The sequence below is a fragment of the Lithobates pipiens genome, unplaced genomic scaffold (assembly GCF_037356315.1).
Source record: "Lithobates pipiens isolate NorthernLeopardFrog02 unplaced genomic scaffold, aLitPip1_a1.2 Scaffold_8, whole genome shotgun sequence".
Taxonomy (NCBI): Eukaryota; Metazoa; Chordata; class Amphibia; order Anura; family Ranidae; genus Lithobates; species Lithobates pipiens.
This window is the reverse complement of record NW_027507903.1, coordinates 498,626,581-498,646,977: the sequence shown is the minus strand read 5'-3', so window position 1 is coordinate 498,646,977 and position 20,397 is coordinate 498,626,581. Positions and strand designations below refer to the sequence as shown.

General features: G+C 46.6%; 1 protein-coding gene across 3 annotated transcripts in view; it reads right to left on the bottom strand.

Moving 5' to 3' along the window:
• Positions 1-20,120, bottom strand: part of STRA8 (stimulated by retinoic acid 8) — a 66,238-nt gene extending 46,118 nt beyond the window's left edge. For 2 of the 3 annotated variants that reach the window (XM_077469189.1, XM_077469190.1), the window contains exon 1: positions 19,983-20,120. Coding sequence is in view for 1 of the 3 variants with exons in the window: in XM_077469191.1 (XP_077325317.1) it covers positions 16,346-16,516 (171 nt within the window). In the remaining 2 variants the exon portion in view is untranslated. Of the gene's footprint in view, positions 1-16,345; positions 16,530-19,982 lie in introns of those variants that run through there. The other variant, XM_077469191.1, reaches the window with a different exon arrangement.
• Between the last annotated feature and the right edge of the window lie 277 nt (positions 20,121-20,397).

The following is a 20,397-nucleotide window of genomic DNA, read 5'->3' as shown; positions in this document are numbered from 1 at the left end:
AACATATTTCTTGTCGTACATTTAAGGATGTTAACTAGATGTTATTATTGATCAGTAAGTTGTGATTTAACAAAGTGGTTTACATATCAATAGACAGTAGTGACCAAAAATGATTGGGACAAGAATGAAAAATGCTGGGCTCAGAATGATAGTCTGTTCTATTTGGTAACATTCAATTTGCAACAGTCATGAGCACAAATTGTGTGATTGGTGACCAAAAAAATAGGATTTTTTGTACTCACCGTAAAATCCTTTTCTCTGTAATTCACCGACCGACACAGCTCCTCTCTGTAACAAAATTGGTTGTCAGCCCTATCACTGGAGATTACTAGGCAAAGTTGTAACACAACACTTCAGAACTTTTAGTTCTGCCCAGGGGGCGGTCCCTAGGCTACAACCACCACAGCCTGCCCTAGCAGCCTCAGTACGTCAACAAGCAGTATAACGTAAAGAGAAAAAGGAGGGGCGGGTGCTGTGTCGGTCGGTGAATGACAGAGAAAAGGATCCTATTTTCTCTTATATTCACCGACCGACACAGCTCCTCTCCGTAACAAAATGGGACGTCCCCAAGCAGTGCCAAATGAGGGGTGGGAAAAACAGCATAAAAACTTCATCCACCATGGCAAGTGGGAACTAGTGAAACTAAACCCACAAAAAAAAAACAGCAGTGTGTGGAAAAACACCATCATATAATCGGGTATCCTCAACAGGAGTGATCCCCAAGACCACAACATTGCGGAATGCAACAGTGCATTAACACAACAGTACTGTGTTTTTATAAAAAAAACAGGAAAAACGAGCTTGCATATCCAATTGCAACTACATGGCCTCCTGCAAAACTTTGCGACCAAAACAGGCATCAGCCGATGCACTGACGTCTACCTTGTAGAACTTGGTAAACGTATGGACAGATGACCAGGTCGCCACCTTACACACCTGAGCGACCGACGCTTGGTGTCGGAAGGCCCAAGACGTTCCGATTGCCCTTGTAGAGTGGGCCGTGACCGGAAAGGGGGGCACCTGCCCCTTCAAGGCGTAGGCTTGTACTACAATCTGTCTGATCCACCTGGAAATGGTGGCCGACGAGACCGCCATACCCTTCTTTGGACCAGCCACCGAAACAAATAGGGAGTCTGACTTCCAAAAGTGAGCCGTGGCAGACAAATACACCTTCAGAGCCCTAACCACGTCGAGAGCGTGAAGGGCCACCTCTTTGGGGTGCTTCAGCTTAGGACACAACGATGGTAATACAATGTCCTCATTGATATGAAAAGCCGAGACCACCTTCGGTAGAAAATATGGTTGCGGACGCAACACCACCTTATCCCTGTGGATGACCAGATAGGGCGACTTGCAAGACAAGACCAGGTACGATGGTATATCTTCCTAGAAGAAGATTTCCATGCCCTCAACATTGTTGGAATCACCGATTCCGACAGACCCCAGTTCCTCAACACCTGGCTCTCAGCAGCCATGCCGTTAAAGCCAGAGATGGTAAAGCAGGATGAAAAAAAAAAAATCAGAGGAAGGAACGATTTTCCGGACTCAATCACCGGGGACCTCAACCACCAGATCAGAGAGTCCTTGACTGGTTGGCTCACCTGGATCTGTCGATCCAGGGACAACTGAGACTTGTCCCATTTTAATAAAATCTCCTTCTGCAGTACTCTGATGTGGAACTGGGCGTAAGGTACTGCCACGAAGGAGGCTACCATGAGTCCCAGTACTCGCATGCAAAACCGGAGCTACGACCACTTGCGGTTCATCAGTAGTTTCACCGCGGACCTGAGAGAGAGTCTGCAATTTGTCTGAAGGGAGAAAAACTCTTGCTTCCCTGGAGTCCAACAGCAAACCTAGGTACTCCAGATGCTGGGTCGGCACAATCACCGACTTCTTTAGGTTCAACAGCCACCCAAATTCCTACAGGGTCTGCATGGTGATCGCTATATCCTCCTCTAATTCTGAGGCGGAAGATGCTCTCAGGAGGAGATTGTCCAGGTAGCCCACGATCGCGATCCCATGTTGTCTCAGCAAGGCCAATACTGGAGCCAATACCTTGGTAAAGACTCAGGGGGCTGATGCCAGACCAAAAGGAAGAGCCACAAATTGGTAATGGACTTCCCCGACTGCAAAACGCAGAATCTTTTGATGCTGAAGGCATATGGGTATGTGCAGGTAAGCATCCTGGATGTCCAAGGATGCCAGGGAGTCCCCTTGATGGAGTACAAGGATGCCAGGGAGTCCCCTTGATCGACTACTGAACAAACCGATTCCATCCTGAACCTCTTCACTTTTACAAAGTGATTGAGGACTTTCAAGTCCAATATCGGACGTACCCCTTCCTTCTTGGGAACCCACAAACAGATTTGAGTGGAATCCCTGGAAGCGTTCCGGCTCCGGAACAGGTACAATCACCCCATGATTCAGCAAGTCCCTTACAGCCCCCAACAGGTCCTCCCGGACTGGGGATACGGGTATGCTGGAGGGGAAGAATATGTTTGGCGGCCAAGAGAGGAACTCTATCTTGTAGTCTGTGTAATTCAGATTGCAGACCCATTGGTTGGATAACCGGGAGGACCACCGGGCTGCAAACTCCCGAAGGCGACCCCCCCCCACCCGAGATATGGGTGAGGCAAACCTTCATGCGGTTTCAGTGAAGTTTTTGACCGTCCGTGGACGTCCTGTTGGTCAGGGGACGTTTTGTCGAAGCACCGGGCGGACAAAAAAGCCGCTTGTGAGTGGAAAAAGAGGGCTCTTGCCTGCAGTGTGGCTCCTTAGCCTTCCTGGCCTGTGGGAGTAAGTACTCTTACCACCAGTGGCATTTCTAATAATGTCATCTAACGAGGCTCCAAAGAGCCGGTTGCCAAGGCAAGGAAGATCAGTCATGGCTTTCTTGGATGCCTGGTCAGCAGACCAGCATTTTAGCTAAATCAGGCACCTCAGCACCACAGTTGACACTGAAGCCCTGGATAACAGAGGGAGAGTATCCAGGGACGCGTCACAGATGTACTTAAGGCATTGCGCTAGTTGGTCTGCTAGTTCCACGCAGACAGGGGAGGCCTGCTGCTCTCCCAATTCGCAGTGCAAAAGTTTTGCCCACTCAGTCAGTGTCTGCCAGCGACACCAGTGCGGATGCCAGTACCGGTCGCACGGCTGACCCCACAACCGTAAACAAGGAACGAGCAACCGCCTCGGCCTTCCTGTCCGTGGGATCCTTGAATGCAGTAGTCCCCTCAACCAGGATCGTGGTTACTTTATTCAACCTAGATACTGGGGGGGTCCACGACCGGAGGAGCCGGCCATTTCTTGAGAAGGCTTTCCTCAAAGGGGTAACGCAACGCCATGTATTTGGGGACCGCAAAGGTCCATTGCGGGCGACCCCATTCCTTGTAAATGAACTTATCAAAATAAGTCAGATACGGGAACACCTTAGGTGAATGTGCTGGCTTGCGGGACCCAAAAGAGACCGGTACATCAGCAGAGGGATCCGCTGGCTCCTGAATCTTCAGGGTATCACGCACAGCTGTGATAAGTGCTCCAACTAGTGCTTTGTCACGCACCGACCCGGACGGGGACTCATCCTCACTGTCCGAACGGTCCTGGTCAGCATTATCTGACAAGACAGAGCAGGGGTCACCGGCCTCAGCGCTCTCCCCAGAGGACGGGGGGGGGGGGGGGGGGGTTAGGGGCCGCTTTTTAGCACCTTTCTTCCCACATACGCCTCTATCTTGGCAACGAAGGAATTGAGGACCGCCATAAGGGTGTCCATAGGGACCGCGCAGTCCGCAGGTGACCCGGTTGCAATTGCCTGCATTTCGGGGGAAGAAACACCAGTTTCTGAAGCCATGCTGACCCTACCCTGTCTGCCACCCGAAGGGGACTTAGGACAGTGACAGTCCCACCCTCCTGCTGCCGCTGACTGAGGGGCTCTAACCCGCTGGACTCACCACCCTAAGCAGTTCCGCGCTGTATTACAGCAGTGCCTGTCGATCCCCAGCGCTCCCAGATGCAGGGATAGCAAAATTGTGTCGGTGGCCGGCCGGCCGCAAATCGGTGAACGATCGGTGAGTGATCTGACACACGTGTCCAGAATCACAGGATAAACCTCCCAGCGCTCTGTGTTGACCAAGCAGGAAGTTGAGGGCACAGGGGCTGCTGCTAGAGCACAAAAAATGCGGTCCGACTACAAGAAAATGGCCGCCAGTGTTCTAATAGAGAATCACTAGGAAAATGCCAGCTTGAAGCCAGAAGCATGTCTCACCCTTGGCCACACTTAAAATGGCCGCCAATCAGCGCCATGAGAGGCATAGAGAGAGCATGTGGCAGACACAGCGCTGCACCAACACAGGGGCAGACCACACAGGCATCCAGCGGGACTAAGCTGCAGGACCCAGGCACCCCAGTACAGCTAAACCCCCAGGTGAGAGTCCAGGGCACACGCACGCACCGCTCAGCATCATGGCCCTCCCCGTGAGGGGAGTAAGGGACCAGGGAGAGAAGAGAGGGGGGCCCCCGAATCAACCTCCCAGGGAATGCCCAGCTGCTCCACCCTGCCGAGACAGGGAGAGCTGTACTTACCAGTCCTGAAGAGCTGGGAGACATTCCATGGTAGTCCTGATCAGTACAGGGAAGACTACTGGCCTGGCATACTGTGACGCAGACATCAGTAGCCTGGTCATATGTATGCCCCGGAGCATAAAGCTCACCGACCACCTCTGGAGCTGAGGTATGTCGTGGCCTGCCGAGCCATAGCTGCGACCTGCACACGCTTGATGGCCGGACTGGGGAGACTACAAGGATAAGTGAACCAGCCTGTCACCCAGCCGGATGTTGATAGAAGATCACAGGATCATTCATCTTGCGGAAAAAGCCAAGCATCTGCATCAAAAAAACACGGATCTATGGGACCGCAGGGTTCCTAGGTGCATCTCCTTCACTAGGCAAAATAAAACTGAGTCTGCTAGGGCAGGCTGTGGGGTGTTGTGTTACAACTTTGCCTAGTAATCTCCAGTGATAGGGCTGACAACCCATTTTGTTACAGAGAGGAGCTGTGTCGGTCAGTGAATATAAGAGAAACTAAAACTATGTCCCATTTTCATACACAGGAAGACCTCAGCCGGGAGGAGGCTGTGGCAAGTGGTCAACTATCGCCCCCTCCTGCCACAACTACAAGAGCAGAGCCACAGCCTAGAAGGAAGCCTGGAGGGAAGTGCCTAAGGAAGACCAGAGAGTGATGGCCTGGGTTCAGTCTGGTCTGACAAAAGATGCAGGCTCTTGTATGACCACAGCCTGGGGACATAGATGTCATCTGCTCTTCCTGATCTCTTAGATTTCTGGATCACACTGTTCTCCCTTTAGATATGTACTCCTCAGGCCACCAATTTAGAATTTAAAAAATAATTGATGTCTGCCCTGGGGGCCAAAGGCTTCGCCAAATTGACCAGTTTCTCCAGCGCTGCCTTCCTGTTTATTTGTTTGACACCTAAATAAAGGTTTTTTGCTTCAAGAAATACTTGCCTTTGTGTTTTACTTCAAAAAGGACAGTTTATTTGTGAGTAGGCAGGTACACTTCAAACATACAAAGTCAAATTAATAACAAGGGGCACCAACACCAAACAACCTCCTAGATATTAAAAAATATAACCATAAAATAAAAAGATAATAATGAAATAAAAAAAAAAGATTGGGGAGAGGTGACGAATTAAAATATTGTATTCATGAAATGAGGAAAAAGAATAAAGAAATAAGTTTGGGAGAAGTGTATGTGAACATGAGCAGCAAAACAACTTCATTCTTGTAGCATTATAAAGAAAGAGAGATTGCGCTGTATTAAAGAATTTTTAACATTGCAGCGTGACGAATGTGCTATATCGATTAAGAACGGTAATTTCACCTGACCGAGCACTCCTGTCTCAGAATTTATTCTGAGCATGCGTGGCACTTTGTCCGTCGGACTAGGCTACACATGATCGGAACAGACGCGCATCAGATCATGTTGTCGGAAAATTTTATATCCAGCTCTCAAACTTTCTTGGTCGAATATTCCGACGGAAACCGTCCGATGAAGCCCACACGCGGTCGGCTTATCCGACAACAATTTCCGATCGGACATTTTCCGACGGAATTTCCGACTGTGTGTACAAGGGCTAATAGGTGTTCTAGTCCATTTCCACTCTATCCCAAATTTAAAAAGTTTCATGTTTAGTTACAATTGTGCTCATAAGTTTACATACACTGGCAGAATTTATGATTTCTTGGAAATTTTTCAGAGAATATGAATGATAACACAAAAACTTTTCTTTCACTCATGGTTATTGTTGGCTGAAGCCATTTATAATCAATCAACTGTGTTTACTCTTTTTAAAATCATAATGGCAACAGAAACTACCCAAATGACCTTGATCAGAAGTTTACATACCCCAATTCTTAAAATCAATGACAATTTGAAGTCTTTTGTGGTATTTGTGGATGAGGCTCTTTATCTTCTCAGATGGTAAAGCTGCCCATTCCTCTTGGCAAAAAGCCTCCAGTTCCTGTAAATTCTTGGGCTGTCTTACATGAACTGCATGTTTGAGACCTCCGCAGAGTGGCTCAATGATATTGAGGTCAGGAGACTGAGATGGCCACTCCAGAACCTTCACTTTATTGTGCTGTAGCCAATGACAGGTCGACTTGGCCTTGTTTTAGATCATTGTCATGTTGGAATGTCCAAGTAAGTCCCATGCGCAGCTTCCTGGCAAATGTTCCTCCAGTATTTTTTAATAACATACTGCATTCATCTTGCCATCAATTTTGACCAAATTTCCTGTGCCTTCGTAGCTCACACATCCCTAAAACAGCAGCGATCCACCTCCGTGTTTCACAGTAGGAATGGTGTACCTTTCACCATAGGCCTTGTTGACTCCTCTCCAAATGTAGCATTTATGATTGTGGCTAAAAAGCTACATTTTGGTCTCATCATTCACAATGACTTTGTGCCAGAAGGTTTGAGGCTTGTCTCGTGCTGTTTGGCGTATTGTAAGCGGGATACTTTTTGGCATTTGCGCAGTAATGGCTTTCTGGTGACTCGACCATGCAGCCCATCTTTCTTCAAGTGCCTCCTTATTGTGCATCTTGAAACAACCATACCACTTGTTTTCAGAGTCCTGTATTTCACCTGAAGTTATTTGTGGGTTTTTCTTTGCATTTTCCAGGCAGTTGTGGCTGAAATTTCAATTGGTCTACCTGACCGTGGTTTTGTTTCAACAGAACCCCTTATTTTCCACTTCTTGATTAGAGTTTGAACACTTCTGATTGGCATTCTCAATTCCTTGGATATCTTTTTATATCCCTTTCCTGTTTTATACAGTTCAATTACCTTTTTCCGCAGATCCTGACAATTTTTTTGTTTTCTCCATGACTCAGAATCCAGAAATGTCAGTGGAGCACTGGATGAAAGATGCAAGGGTCTGTCAGGAGTCCAGAAACTCATTGACCTTTTATACACACACACACACACACACACACACACACACACACACACACACACACACACTAATTACAAGCAAACAGATCACAGGTGAGAATGGTTACCTTTAATAGCCATTCAAACCCCTTTGTGTCAACTTGTGTGCATGTTATCAAGCTAAAATCACCAGGCTGTGTAAACTTTTGAACAGGGTCATTTGGGTAGTTTCTGTTGCCATTAGGATTTAAAAAGAGTAAACACAGTTGATTGATAATAAATGGTTTCAGCCAAAAACTAACCATGAGTGAAAGAAATGTTTATGCATTATCATTCATATTCTCAGAAAAATGTCAAAGAAATCATAAATTCTGCAAGGGTACGTAAACGTATGCCCCGTACACACGATCGGACTATCCGCCTGTGTGTGGGCTCCGGGGGACTTAGAAAGGAGTTTTGACTCAAAATTGTCCGCCGGACTCCAGCGGACAATCCGCCCGTCTGTGCGCTAGTCCGCCGGACTTTTGAAATGAACGGACCTGCCCACACGGAGAAAAGTCTGTTCATTTTGAACGTGGCTCCAGGTAGACGGGACTAGCGAAGGAAGTCAATGTCGCTGCCTTCATCAGCTAGTTTGACACGTCGCTAGCCTCGTCACCTGGTATGGACTTAAAGGGGAAGCCCTACGCCGTTTCTGGGTGGGGTCCCCCCAAAGTCCATATCAGACCCTTATCCGAGCACGCAGCCCGGCCGGTCAGGAAAGGGGGTGGGGACGAGCTAGCGCCCCCCCCCCCGAGCCATACAAGGGTGCGTGCCCTCAACATGGGGCATCTTGTCCCCATGTTGATGAGGACAAGGGCCTCTTCCCGACAACCCTGGCCATTGGTTGTCGGGGTCTGCGGGCAGGGGGCTTATCGGAATCTGGGAGCCCCCTTTAATTAACCACTTAACGACCGCCGCATGCCATTGTACGTCATCACAATGGCATGTACAGGCACAAGCACGTACATGTACGTGCTTGCCTTCCAGCGGGTGGGGGGTCCGATCGGACCTCCTCCCGCTGGATGCGGCAGTCCGTTTTGCTTCAGGAGCGATCCGGGATAAGGGGATGGCCGTTGGTTTCTGGCCATCCCCTCTCGATCGCTCCTGGCGAATGAGAAGCTTCCTCCCACTGTGTATTGTATACACAGGCAGGGAGGAAGTGATGTCATTCTCCTCGGGGCGGTATTTTTGACCGGACTACGAGGAGAAGACTAAAAGTAAGTGTGCACCAACACTACACTGACATGTAGGCACACATAGGCACACAAACCCCCCCCCCCCTCCCCGCTCCCCCTCCCAGTCATAGTGTCACTGATAGCAGTGATCATTTATTTACTGATCACTGCATTCAGTGTCAGTTGTAAAAGTAAAAAGTGTCAGGGCAGTTAGTGTTAGGTCCAGGGTAGCCCCCTACCACCCCCCAATAAAGGTTTAACCCCCTGATTGCCCTTAGAGTTAAAGCGGGAGTCCGCGTTTTTTTTTTTTTTTTTAAAGCCAGCAGCTACAAATACTGCAGCTGCTGACTTTTAAAATAGTGACACTTACCTGTCCAGCGCGCCCGCCATGTCGGCACCCGACGCCGATCTCTCGATCGTCTCTCAGGTGCTGCCGCCGCCATCTTGGGTATGGGAATCAGGAAGTGGAGCCTTTCGGCTTCATTTCCCGGTTCCCTACTGCGAATGCGCGAGTCGCGCTGCGCAATAAGGATGGACCCGCTGCCTCTGGGATCTGTGTGTTTCCCAGCAGGCAGCGGGGGACTTTCGGAAAGGGGCATAATCTACGCCCCTTTCTGCAGAGAGCTATCCCGGAAGTGGGTGCAGATACCTGTACTGTACAGGTACCTGCACCCCCCTCCCCCCTGAAAGGTGCCAATTGTGGCGCCAGAGGGGGGGGGGGGAGGATTCCAATGAGCAGAAGGTCCACTTTAGGGTGGACCTCCGCTTTAACCCTTTCACCCCCTTTTGCCAGTGTCACTAAGCGATCGTTTTTCTGATCGCTGCATTAGTGTCGCTAGGTAGCTAGTTATTTTTTTAGGTTCACCGCCAGGTTTTTTATAGCGCTAGGTACTTCCATATACTACCCAATAATGGGTTTAACCCCCTGATTGCCCCTAGTTAACCCTTTCACCCCCTTTTGCCAGTGTCACTAAGCGATCATTTTTCTGATCGCTGCATTAGTGTCGCTAGGTAGCTAGTTATTTTTTTAGGTTCACCGCCAGGTTTTTATAGCGCTAGGTACCCCCATATACTACCCAATAATGGTTTTAACCCCCTGATTGCCCCTAGTTAACCCTTTCACCAGCGATCACCGTATAAGTGTCACTGGTGACGCTGGTTAGCCAGTTAGTTATTTAGGTTCCTCGTCAGGTTTTTATATAGCGCCAGGGACCCCCATATACTACCTAATAAAAATTTTAACCCCCTGATTGCCCCTAGTTAACCCTTTCACCAGTGATCACCGTATAAGTGTTACGGGTGACTCTGGTTAGTTAGTTTGCTTTTTATAGCATCAGGGCACCCACCATTTATTACCCAATAAAGGTTTAACCCCCTGATCACCCGGCGGGTGATATCAATTAGGTTTTAGGGTCAGGGTCTGCTTCGCCCCAGGCAGCGCTAGGTTAGTGCCAGTACCGCTAACACCCACGCGCAAAGCATACACCTCCCGTAGTGGTATAGAATCTGAACAGATCAATATCTGATCAGATCTATACTAGCGTCCCCAGCAGTTTAGGGTTCCAAAAAAACGCATTGTTAGCGGGATCAGCCCAGATACCTGCTAGCACCTGCGTTTTGCCCCTCCGCCCAACCCACCCAAGTGCAGTATCGATCGATCACTGTCACTTACAAAACACTAAACACATAACTGCAGCGATCGCAGAGTCAGGCCTGATCCCTGCGATCGCTAACAGTTTTTTTTTGGTAGCGTTTTATATTTAAATCCGGAAGGCAGTGCTTGGTTTTCGGGGTCACGTACGTGGCTAGGCTCCCAAAAAGTCCCCCACATGTGGTATCCCCGTACTCGGAAAAAGCAGCAGAATTTATTTTGGGGTGTAATTTGACTTATGCCCATAGCATGTGTGAGCAATATATCATTTAGTGACAACTTTGTGCAAAAAAAAATAAAAAATTGTAATATTCCTGCAACTTAATATAAAATATTTCATGGACTCAACATGCCTCTCAGTAAATAGCTTGGGGTGTCTACTTTCCAAAATGGGGTCATTTGGGGGGGGGGGTTTGGCATTTTATGGCCTTCGAAACTGTGATAGGTAGTGAGGAGTGAAATCAAAAATTTGCACCCTTAGAAATCCTGAAGGCAGTGATTGGTTTTCGGGGTGCCGTACGCAGCTAGACTCCCAAAAAGTCCCACATATGTGGTATCCCCGTACTCAGGAGAATCAGCAGAATATATTTTGGGGTGCAATTCCACATATAACTATGGCATGTGTGAGCAATATATCACATTTAGTGACAACTTTTTGTAAACTTTTTTTTTTTTTGTGTCATTATTCAATCACTTGGGACAAAAAAAAAATATTCAATGGGCTCAAAATGTCCCTCAGCAATTTCCTTGGGGTGTCTACTTTCCAAAATGGGGTCATTTGGGGGGGGGGGTTTGTACTGCCCTGCCATTTTAGCACCTCAAGAAATGAGATAGGCAGTTATAAATTAAAAGCTGTGTAAATTCCAGAAAATGTACTCTAGTTTGTAGACGCTATAACTTTTGCGCAAACCAATAAATATACGCTTATTGACATTTTTTTTACTAAAGACATGTGGCTGAATAAATTTTGCTCTAAATGTATGACTAAAATTGAGTTTATTAGATTTTTCTTATAACAAAAAGTAGAAAATATATTTTTTTCTCAAAATTTTCTGTCTTTTTCCATTTATATTGCAAAAAATAAAAATCGCAGAGGCAATCAAATACCATCAAAAGAAAGCTCTATTTGTGGGAAGAAAAGGACGCAAATTTCGTTTGGGTACAACATTGCATGACCGCACAATTACCAGTTAAAGCAGTGCAGTGCGAAATTGTAAAAAGACCTCTGGTCCTTAGGCTGAAAATTGGTCCGGGGCTAAAGTGGTTAAGGGACCCCCAGATACCGGCTCCCCATCCTATGTGAATAAGTATGGGGTACCATGTACCCCTACCCATTCACCTGGGGGAAAAAAAAAGTGTAAATAAAACAAACATAACACAATTTTTTTAAATAATTTATTACCCAGCTCCAGTGGTCTTCTGTCTTGGGGGGGTCTTCTTGTTGGACTCCTCCGCTATCTTCTGCTCTTTTACGAGCGGAGGAGCCCGGCTTTCTTCTTCGTCACTGCCGCCGTCCAGGGGTCTTCTTCCGACGGAAGACCACCGGAGCTGTCTAATAAATTATTTTAAAAACTTGTGTTGTGTTTTCTTATTTACATTTTTTTTTCCCCAGGTGAATGGGTAGGGGTACATGGTACCCCATACTCATTCACATAGGGTGGGGGGCTGGTAATAAAGGGGGCTCCCGGATTCCGATAAGCCCCCCCGCCTGCAGACCCCAGCAACCAACGGCCAGGGTTGTCGGAAAGAGGCCCTTGTTCTCATCAACTTGGGGACAAGGTGCTTTGGGGTGGGGGGGCCGCAGGACCCCCCTTCCCCAAAGCACCACCCCATGTTGAGGGCATGCGGCCTTGTACGGCTCAGGGGGCCCCTTTTCCTGACCGGCCAGGCTGCGTGCTCGGATAAGGGTCTGATATGGACTTTGGGAGGACCCACCACGCCGAAACGGCGCAGGGCTTCCCCTTTAAGTCCATACCAGGTGATGGGGCTAGCGATGTGTCAATATCGCCGATGAAGGTGGCGACATTGAATTTCTTCGCTAGTCCTGTCTGCCTGGAGCCGCGTTCAAAATGAACGGACTTTTCTCCGTGTGTGTGCAAGTCCGTTCATTTCAAAAGTCCGGGGTACTCCCACCATAATCCGGCGGATTGTCCGCCGGAAAAGTCCGGTCGTGTGTGGGCAGGTCCGCTCGTTCGGAAAGTCCGGCGGACCTCCGCTGCGAAGTCCGTCGGATAGTCCGATCGTGTGTACGCGGCATTATGAGCACAACTGTATACTTTCAGTTTAAATCAGCTAAATACATTGTAGGTGCATAAAAACGAGAGGTTGCAATGTCTTACGGTTTGTTTTCTTTAGAAAGCAGCCATAGCCTGGAGTAGAAAAGTCTGTCCCCTGCAAGCATTCTGCAGACACAGACCGTTGCTCTCGGCATGGAAGCAGTGGTTTCTCTGCAAAGGTCTGTCATGCCAGGGTCAAAGCTACAGCGCTCTAATCAGTAGGGAGCATGGTAAGCTTTTTTTTCCCCCTTCACAGTTTCAGATTCTGGCATAAACATCCACAACTGAATCACTCAAGCATGTATGTTTATTCCTATTGAGAAAAGAAGGAGAGTGAGTAGAAACCTGCGGTACTGACCATCTCTGCAAGGTAAATAAGATCAGCTAAAACTGACTAACACCAGCCACTAGCTCCTCGGGCATCTGCCAGCTGAGAATCTTATACCCATAGGTACACTAAAAACTGCCCCTGTAAGCCCACTGTTGCCACCCCCATCAAATCATTCTCTGCAGCTATTACCTTTTGTACCACCACCCCCTCCCTTTAGAATGTAAGCTCTATGAGCAGGGCCCTCCTGTACCTCTTGTATTGTACTGTAATTGTGTTGTCTGCCCTATACATTGTAAAGCAATGCGTAAACTGGTGGCGCTATATAAATCAATAATAATAACAACATAGTCTATATAGCAATATATGTGAAACCACCAAGTGCCTGACTGCTCATTAATAAAAAACACTGTGACACAAAACAAAGAGGCTTAATGCTGAACTCCAGGAATCCAGAAACGTTCTAAAATGTTCTTGATTGGTAAGGGTTGGGTCCAATGAACTGCATGTCACATTGTGAATTTATCTCTTTAATTTACAATTTTTACTTAGTGCTAGTAGTTATTGTTATACTTTCGACACTCCAACATTCTGACCTTCTGGTCTTAGCTCTTAAGCTGCAGAGTTGTATGCAGCCGCACTGCCTGCCCTTCTCCTCCTGCTTAATCATAGAGAGCATTGTATTTTGTGATTGGGTTCACATAATACAAAGTCTTCTGTAATTAGACAGCAGGGGAAAGGCAGAAATACTGTAGGTGCTGCTTTATGAGAAAGCAGCGTCAGAGTGTAGTGATAGCTGTCCCTAGTAAACTGTTAGTTGTAAATAAAAGAGATTATATGTAAACTTTTCTGTTCCCTAATAGCCAGGACTTGTGCTCACATAGAAATGCAAACATTAATTCACTGAAAAGATTAGTGTACTACTGTTTCTTCACCCCTAGCTTTCAAAGCCTCTGATGCAACTGAGAGAGAGATTATGTGATCACAAGGCAAGAGTCCACATATATTTAAAGTCACATGCACCCCATACCTAAAAATACAGAGGCAGTAAGCAAACAAAGGAAAGTCATGTAAATGCTATTAGTGGGGCCACCTTTAACCACTTGCTTACTGGGCACTTAAACCCCCCTCCTGCCCAGAGCAATTTTCAGCTTTCAGCGCTGATGCACTTTGAATGACAATTGCGCGGGCATACAACACTGTACCCAAATGAAATTTTTATCATTTTTTTCCCACAAATAGAGCTTTCTTTTGGTGGTATTTAATTACAGCTGGGAGTTTTATTTTTTGCTAAACAAAAAAAGATGCAAAATAAAAAAATCATGTTTAATAGTTTGTTATAAAATTTTGCAAACAGGTCATTTTTCTCCTTCATTGAAGTCGCTGATGAGGCGGCACTGATAGGCATAGCTAAGGTGGCACCAATAGGCATAGTTAAGGTGGCACTGATAGGCACAGATAAGGTAGTACTGATGGGCACAGATAAGGCGGCACTGATGGGCACAGATAAGATGGCACGGATGGGTGGCACTAAGGGGCACTGATAGGTACCACTGATAGATGGGACTGATGGGCACTGATAGGTGGCACTGATAGGTGGCTCTGCTGGGCGGCACTGATGGGCACTGGTAGATGACACTGATGGGCACGGATATGTGGCACTGGAGTGCAGCACCTTTGTTGAGGAAGATTGCGGGCACTGATGGGTGGCACTGCTGGGTGGCACTGACGGGGGGCACTTATTTATTGATGGGTGGCACTGGCAGGGGGCAGGTGGGCACTGGCAGGGCTGGCCGTGATCGGGACTGATGTCCCGATCACGGCCGCCGGTGATCGGCTCTTTTTTTTTTCTCCTTGCGCTGTCAGCGTGAGGAGGAATAATAGCCGATTACCGGCTCCGTTGTATCACATGATCAGCTGTCATTGGCTGACAGCTGATCATGTGGTAAGGGATCGGGATCGACCCCTTGCTCGGATCCGTGAGACTCGCCGATCACAGAGCGCGCCCCTCAGGGGGCGCACAGGCCGCTCGTGCACGGGACAACGTCAATAGACGTCGTCCCGGCAAAGGAGGTCCGCGCTGTAGCTGTCATTTGGCAATAGCGCGGATCTCAACTGGTTAAAGTGACCCTGATCCTGTTTTACTACATTTAAAAAACACAGATTCACTTTATAGCTGAAAATCTACCCCTGCAGTGGGGCTTCTAGTGGTGCTTCTAGGGATTTGGCAGGCTTCCTCAATCTATGTGGTGGTCCCCTGTAATGTTCTCTCTATGCAGCTTTGGGCAGCAGTTGCATGCTTCCCCTGCACTGTGTGAAGATGCCCTAGTACCACCCACCACGTGGGACTTGAAAGTGTTGGAACCACCAGACCTAGGCATAGGGTAAGTAATACACTTTATCCCTGCACCTCATACTAAACAAGGGTAGATTTTGGTGGACTTACTTATTCTCAGAGTTAAGCTTTAAAGCCCAACTCCAGGGTTTTCTTTGGTTTGTTTAAAAGTAGATCCCAACATGGGGCACGGGCAGACTGATCGGCGTAGTCTCACGGATCAAAGAGCTTAACGCAGACCCCCAGGTGGACTATCTGGGACCGTTCTTGTTGAATCCCTCTTATTGACACCCTGTCCCCCTTACCTAGGTGGACCAAGAGGTCACACAAGCGGCGAATCTGCCTCATGCCACGTCAGCTACCATTTTAGGCTCACAGGCTCCCGGACTACATAGACCCCCCGAACAGGGTCCTTGTATGGACATAACCGTAGAGGAGGATTAATGATAATTTCCTTCTTGTGTGGGTTTTACTGTATAACTTGATGAGCAAACTCTGCAGATGCCTGTAAGTTGTTATGTAAGCAATGCACTCCTTACCCTTCCCCCCTTCCCCAACCTTCTTCATTCTATACCCCCCTTCCCCCCTCAACTCATACTTATTGTATTAAACTGTTACCTGATTTGTAACAATAAACAAATATTCAACCAGATCCCAGCAACACCAGTAAACAAAAAAAAAAAAAAAAAAAAAAGACCTTGCTACAATACTCACCATCTCTCTGCCGCTGCCCCCAACAGCAAGTACTTTTCACTTTTTGATGTCCAGTTTTCTGGGCTCAGCAACGTTCAGCTTCATCCAACCACTTCTTGGGAGCCCAGGTTGTCATGGACAGACACACCCACCTGGCTAGTGTCATCACACAGCCTAGGCAAATAGTGCACTGCTGCATTATACAGTACTGATGTCACAACTTGAACACCTTTCTAAGGAGCATTAAGGTGGGCACACCACATGACCATGTAGAGGACACATGCAATTAAGGTATGTATGCTTTACATTTAAAACTTTGCCCAGGGAGGGATTGAATGTAAAGTTAGTCTTTAAGGATATGTTAACTTTCTTTGACCAGACACTACCTAGACTCTACCTACCCTCGTGGCGTGTGTATTAGTACTAGGAAACACAGTCTGATGCAGCTGTTGGACGAGGTGAGTGACAGAAGTGGGTTTTCGAGTCCGTGCTGGACGTTTCCTGGCTGGAGCTTTCCCTTTATCTTTCCTACGCTTTCCCTTCTTGGTGCTGCCCTCACCAGTCGTATCCATTCAAACAAGCATGCTGCAGGTATACCTGTTCAAAGAACGCATATGCTCACAATTAAATGGTAAGTCCACCAAAATTGGAGAGTTAATCCACCAAACAGTTTTTTTTAACTCTCAGGGACTCTCATTGCAAGACCTCTGTGCCATTACGAAGAGCTCCCACCATCCCCGAGATGAGTTCACATGTCTGCACACCTGCTGTGCCAAATATGATAGGCTCCCATTATACCTTCATTGAGTTATCAGGTTCACACACCTGCTGTGCCAATTTTGAGGGATTCCCACCATCCCTGATCTGAGTTCCCAGGTCTGTACACCCATTGGGGGTTATCTGCGAAAGGCAAATCCACTTTGCACTGCAAGTGCAGTCGTTCTAAATCTAAGGGGTAGATCTGAAATGAGTGGAAGCTCTGCTGAGTTTATCATCCAATCATGTGCAAGCTAAAATGCTGTTTTTTATTTTCCTTGCATGTCCCCCTCAGATCTACAGGGACTTTACTTCCAAGTGCACTTTCAAATGCAAAGTGGATTTTCCTTTAGTAAATAACCCCCATTGTGTCTATTATGAGGGGTTCCCACCATCTCTTGGCTGAGTTCCAAGAGCTGCAATCCTACTGTGCCCATTATAAGGGTTTCCACTATTCCTGTACTGAATTCTTAGGTCTACGCACTGGCTGTGTCTATTATAAGGGCTCTCACCATCCCTGCTGGATTTGGTATTTATTTCATGTTATAAAGATATTAAAGAGGAAGTAAACCCTGATGAGTTTACTTCCTCTTTCATTCCCTGCAAAGTCAAAGCATAATGGACTACTATGCATCGCATAGTAGTCCATTATGTGTCACTTACCTGACACAGGAGCCAGCGAAGTCGCCGCTGTCCCCTGTAGTCTGCCGCAGCCATCTTCTTGGTGGGGTCTCGCAGCCCCGCCGCTGTCATTCGGCGAAGCCGCGATGACGTCACTCCCGCGATGCGCACGGGAGCTGACACGCGCGGCAGCTTCATCGTTGAGAATGCCGCGCTCAGTGCGCCTGCGCGCCGCTGTCTACGGCGCATGCGCCGTAGACAGCGGTGCCTGTTTTCGGGCAAATATCTCCTAAACCATATAGGTTTAGGAGATATTTCTTGGACCTACAGGTAAGCCTTAATCTAGGCTTATCTGTAGGTCAAAGTGGTTTGTAAGGGTTTACAACCACTTTAACAGGAAAAAGCACAAACTCCCCAGCTGGGTGGGAACACCCAAAACTCAGGCACCAATGGCTACCTATATTGCTGCTGGAATCACAAGCAAATCGGATCGATCTCAATTTAAATTCACTTTTCCATAAGTTTAAATAAACATTTAAGTACTTTCAATCAAATAATTAAAAAAAAATTCAATTAATAAAAATGACTGAAAATTTGTCTGTCATGCATGATCATTACTGGTGGGTTGCCTTTGTTCTCTCAATCACTTGGATTCATATTAGAAAGTGGGTTTAACTCAACTAATACGCACTGACCATATTACACTCAGCTTTCTACCAATTGTATTGAGCTGTGTTGGTAAGGTCTATTATAATGAGGACAAACATGAATTCAGACTGCGCTTGCGTGCAGTCCAGTCCTGGTTAAGTCCATGATTTGAAGAAATTCTCATTTCCACTGTTGCTTATAAAAAGGAAGAAAAAAAATGCATTTAGCATCTTGATTGAATGTTGTCCCACTAACACAAACTGGTGCAATTTCCTCTGTGTTTTCTTGCTGTCTGAGTTTTTGCAAAAATGTAACCAAAATCCCTAAAGTGGGAGTCATAGGGCTAGTTTCTTACCCATTTGTGACCATTCATAACTTTGCAGTGTGAAGCGTTGAGGGAATGCGCACATTACAGTATTTCACCTTAAGACTGGGCTCACACTGTTGCGAATTGGAAGAGGGCTTTCCCACATCCAATTTGCATGACAGGAGACGGATTGGCTCTCTATGGAGCCGGTACACACATCTCCCGAGTGGCTCCGGTGCGAATTGCACCAGTCCCGTGCGTCTTCTGGTCTGCTTCTGACTTAGGCATGTTACACGTGTTGGTTTGTTGTGGTGACATTTATTGTTAGTGGCATCCCAGTGCATTAACCCAAAGCACATCTGACGCATATGAGTTGCAGCATACCACAATGCATGTAAACACACTACAGCATGTTGTGGTGCACTGTGTCAGAAACATGGTGCACACAGTGGGACCTTGCAGTACAACAGCTAGAAGTAATGCAACTAACATTTGTTGCTGCATTGCTGTGCCATTCATTCTGAATCTTACCCATAAGCACTAAGGCAACGCAACTGTGTTGTAGCGCACCACGACATATGTTACAGGGTTGTGTTAGAAAAAAAGGGTTGTGTGTTTTTAAAGCAAGAGTGCATAGGGCATTTATATGTTTTATAGTGCACCCTATGCAGTCTAAATGGTCTTATAAAGCTCTACTTTTGTAAGATTCAAAGTGTCTGTATTTTATTTTTTATATTTGGCACATTTTGTGACAGTGTAAAGAAGCGCATTTTACAACTGACTGAATTTGGTGCATGAGTCACTGTCAAAATCAAAAGGGTCGGAAAGGCTTTATGAATTTGGCGCAATACATTAACAAGATGGATTAACACCAAATAACAACAAATATGATGCAGCAGCTTTGCTGAATTCCCCTCAGTGACTACTAAAGCTTTAATCCCTTCAGTGTTTGGGGTTTCTTTTACCGTCAGCTCAGTACACAACTGTGGCTTGGATATATACGTTTGATTTACTCACAATAAATAAAGAATTCCTGAATGTTGAAACTGAGACGCTCTACACATTTAGGACCAATTAACACTTCTTCATTCAAATAATATATGTGCACTTCTTTTGGGCAATGCAGGAACATACATGGTGATGGTTGACAAACTTCTCCAAAACTATATGGTCTGTAGTACTGGACCAACATCAAACTGTTCATCCAGCAGCAGCCTAACAGCCTGATTTCTGGTGCATCTGCAATATAAGGTTCTACCAACATCCACCACACATATTGATTAGATACAGTAAGAATAATCTTAGATAAACAACATCAACAGTGTTGCTTAAGGCCCCTTTCACACTGGGGCGGGAGCGGCGTCGGCGGTAAAGCGGCGCTATTTTTAGCGCCGCTTTCCTGGCGGTATGTGGGCGCTAGCGGTGCGGTTTTAACCCCCGCTAATGGCCGAAAAAGGGTTAAAATTGCCCGCAAAGCGCTGCCGCAGCGGCGCTTTCCCAGTGGTATAGCCACGCTGCCCCATTGATTTCAATGGGTAGGAGCGATGAATACACTGCTCCTTCACCGCTCCAAAGATACGGCTAGCAGGACTTTTTTCACCGTCCTGCTAGCGCACCGCTCCAGTGTGAAATTCAAATATCTTTTCATACACTTCTATTTTTCTATGGACATCTATGTATATCACATCACATGAAGAACATATTACCTGTTGTCAGTAGTCTACTCAAGCCTTGCAGCCAAGACGTTCCAGGGATGTAGGCTCAATGCTGCCTTATACAGGTCATTAGGTGAATGGTGTTTAACAAGCCCCAGTTATCACCAATTACTGCTGTCAGCGAAATCTGCATATTCAAAACTGAGAATTAAATACACTGTTCAATTGCAATAAAGAAAAAGAAGAGAAAAAGGAGGATGCAATATTTAATGTAAAATTGAGAACCCATTAAATGAAGAAGAATGTTCTTTAGATTTAAAAAAATTATTTTACTTGTCTGAGAATCTGGTAAATCCATTGGGTATTCTTTAATCATTTTGAAAGGTCAGTCCACCCAAAACTGATATTTTTTTGGATCAGATGGAATTAAAGCAGATGTAAACCCAAACTCAATTACATTTAATTT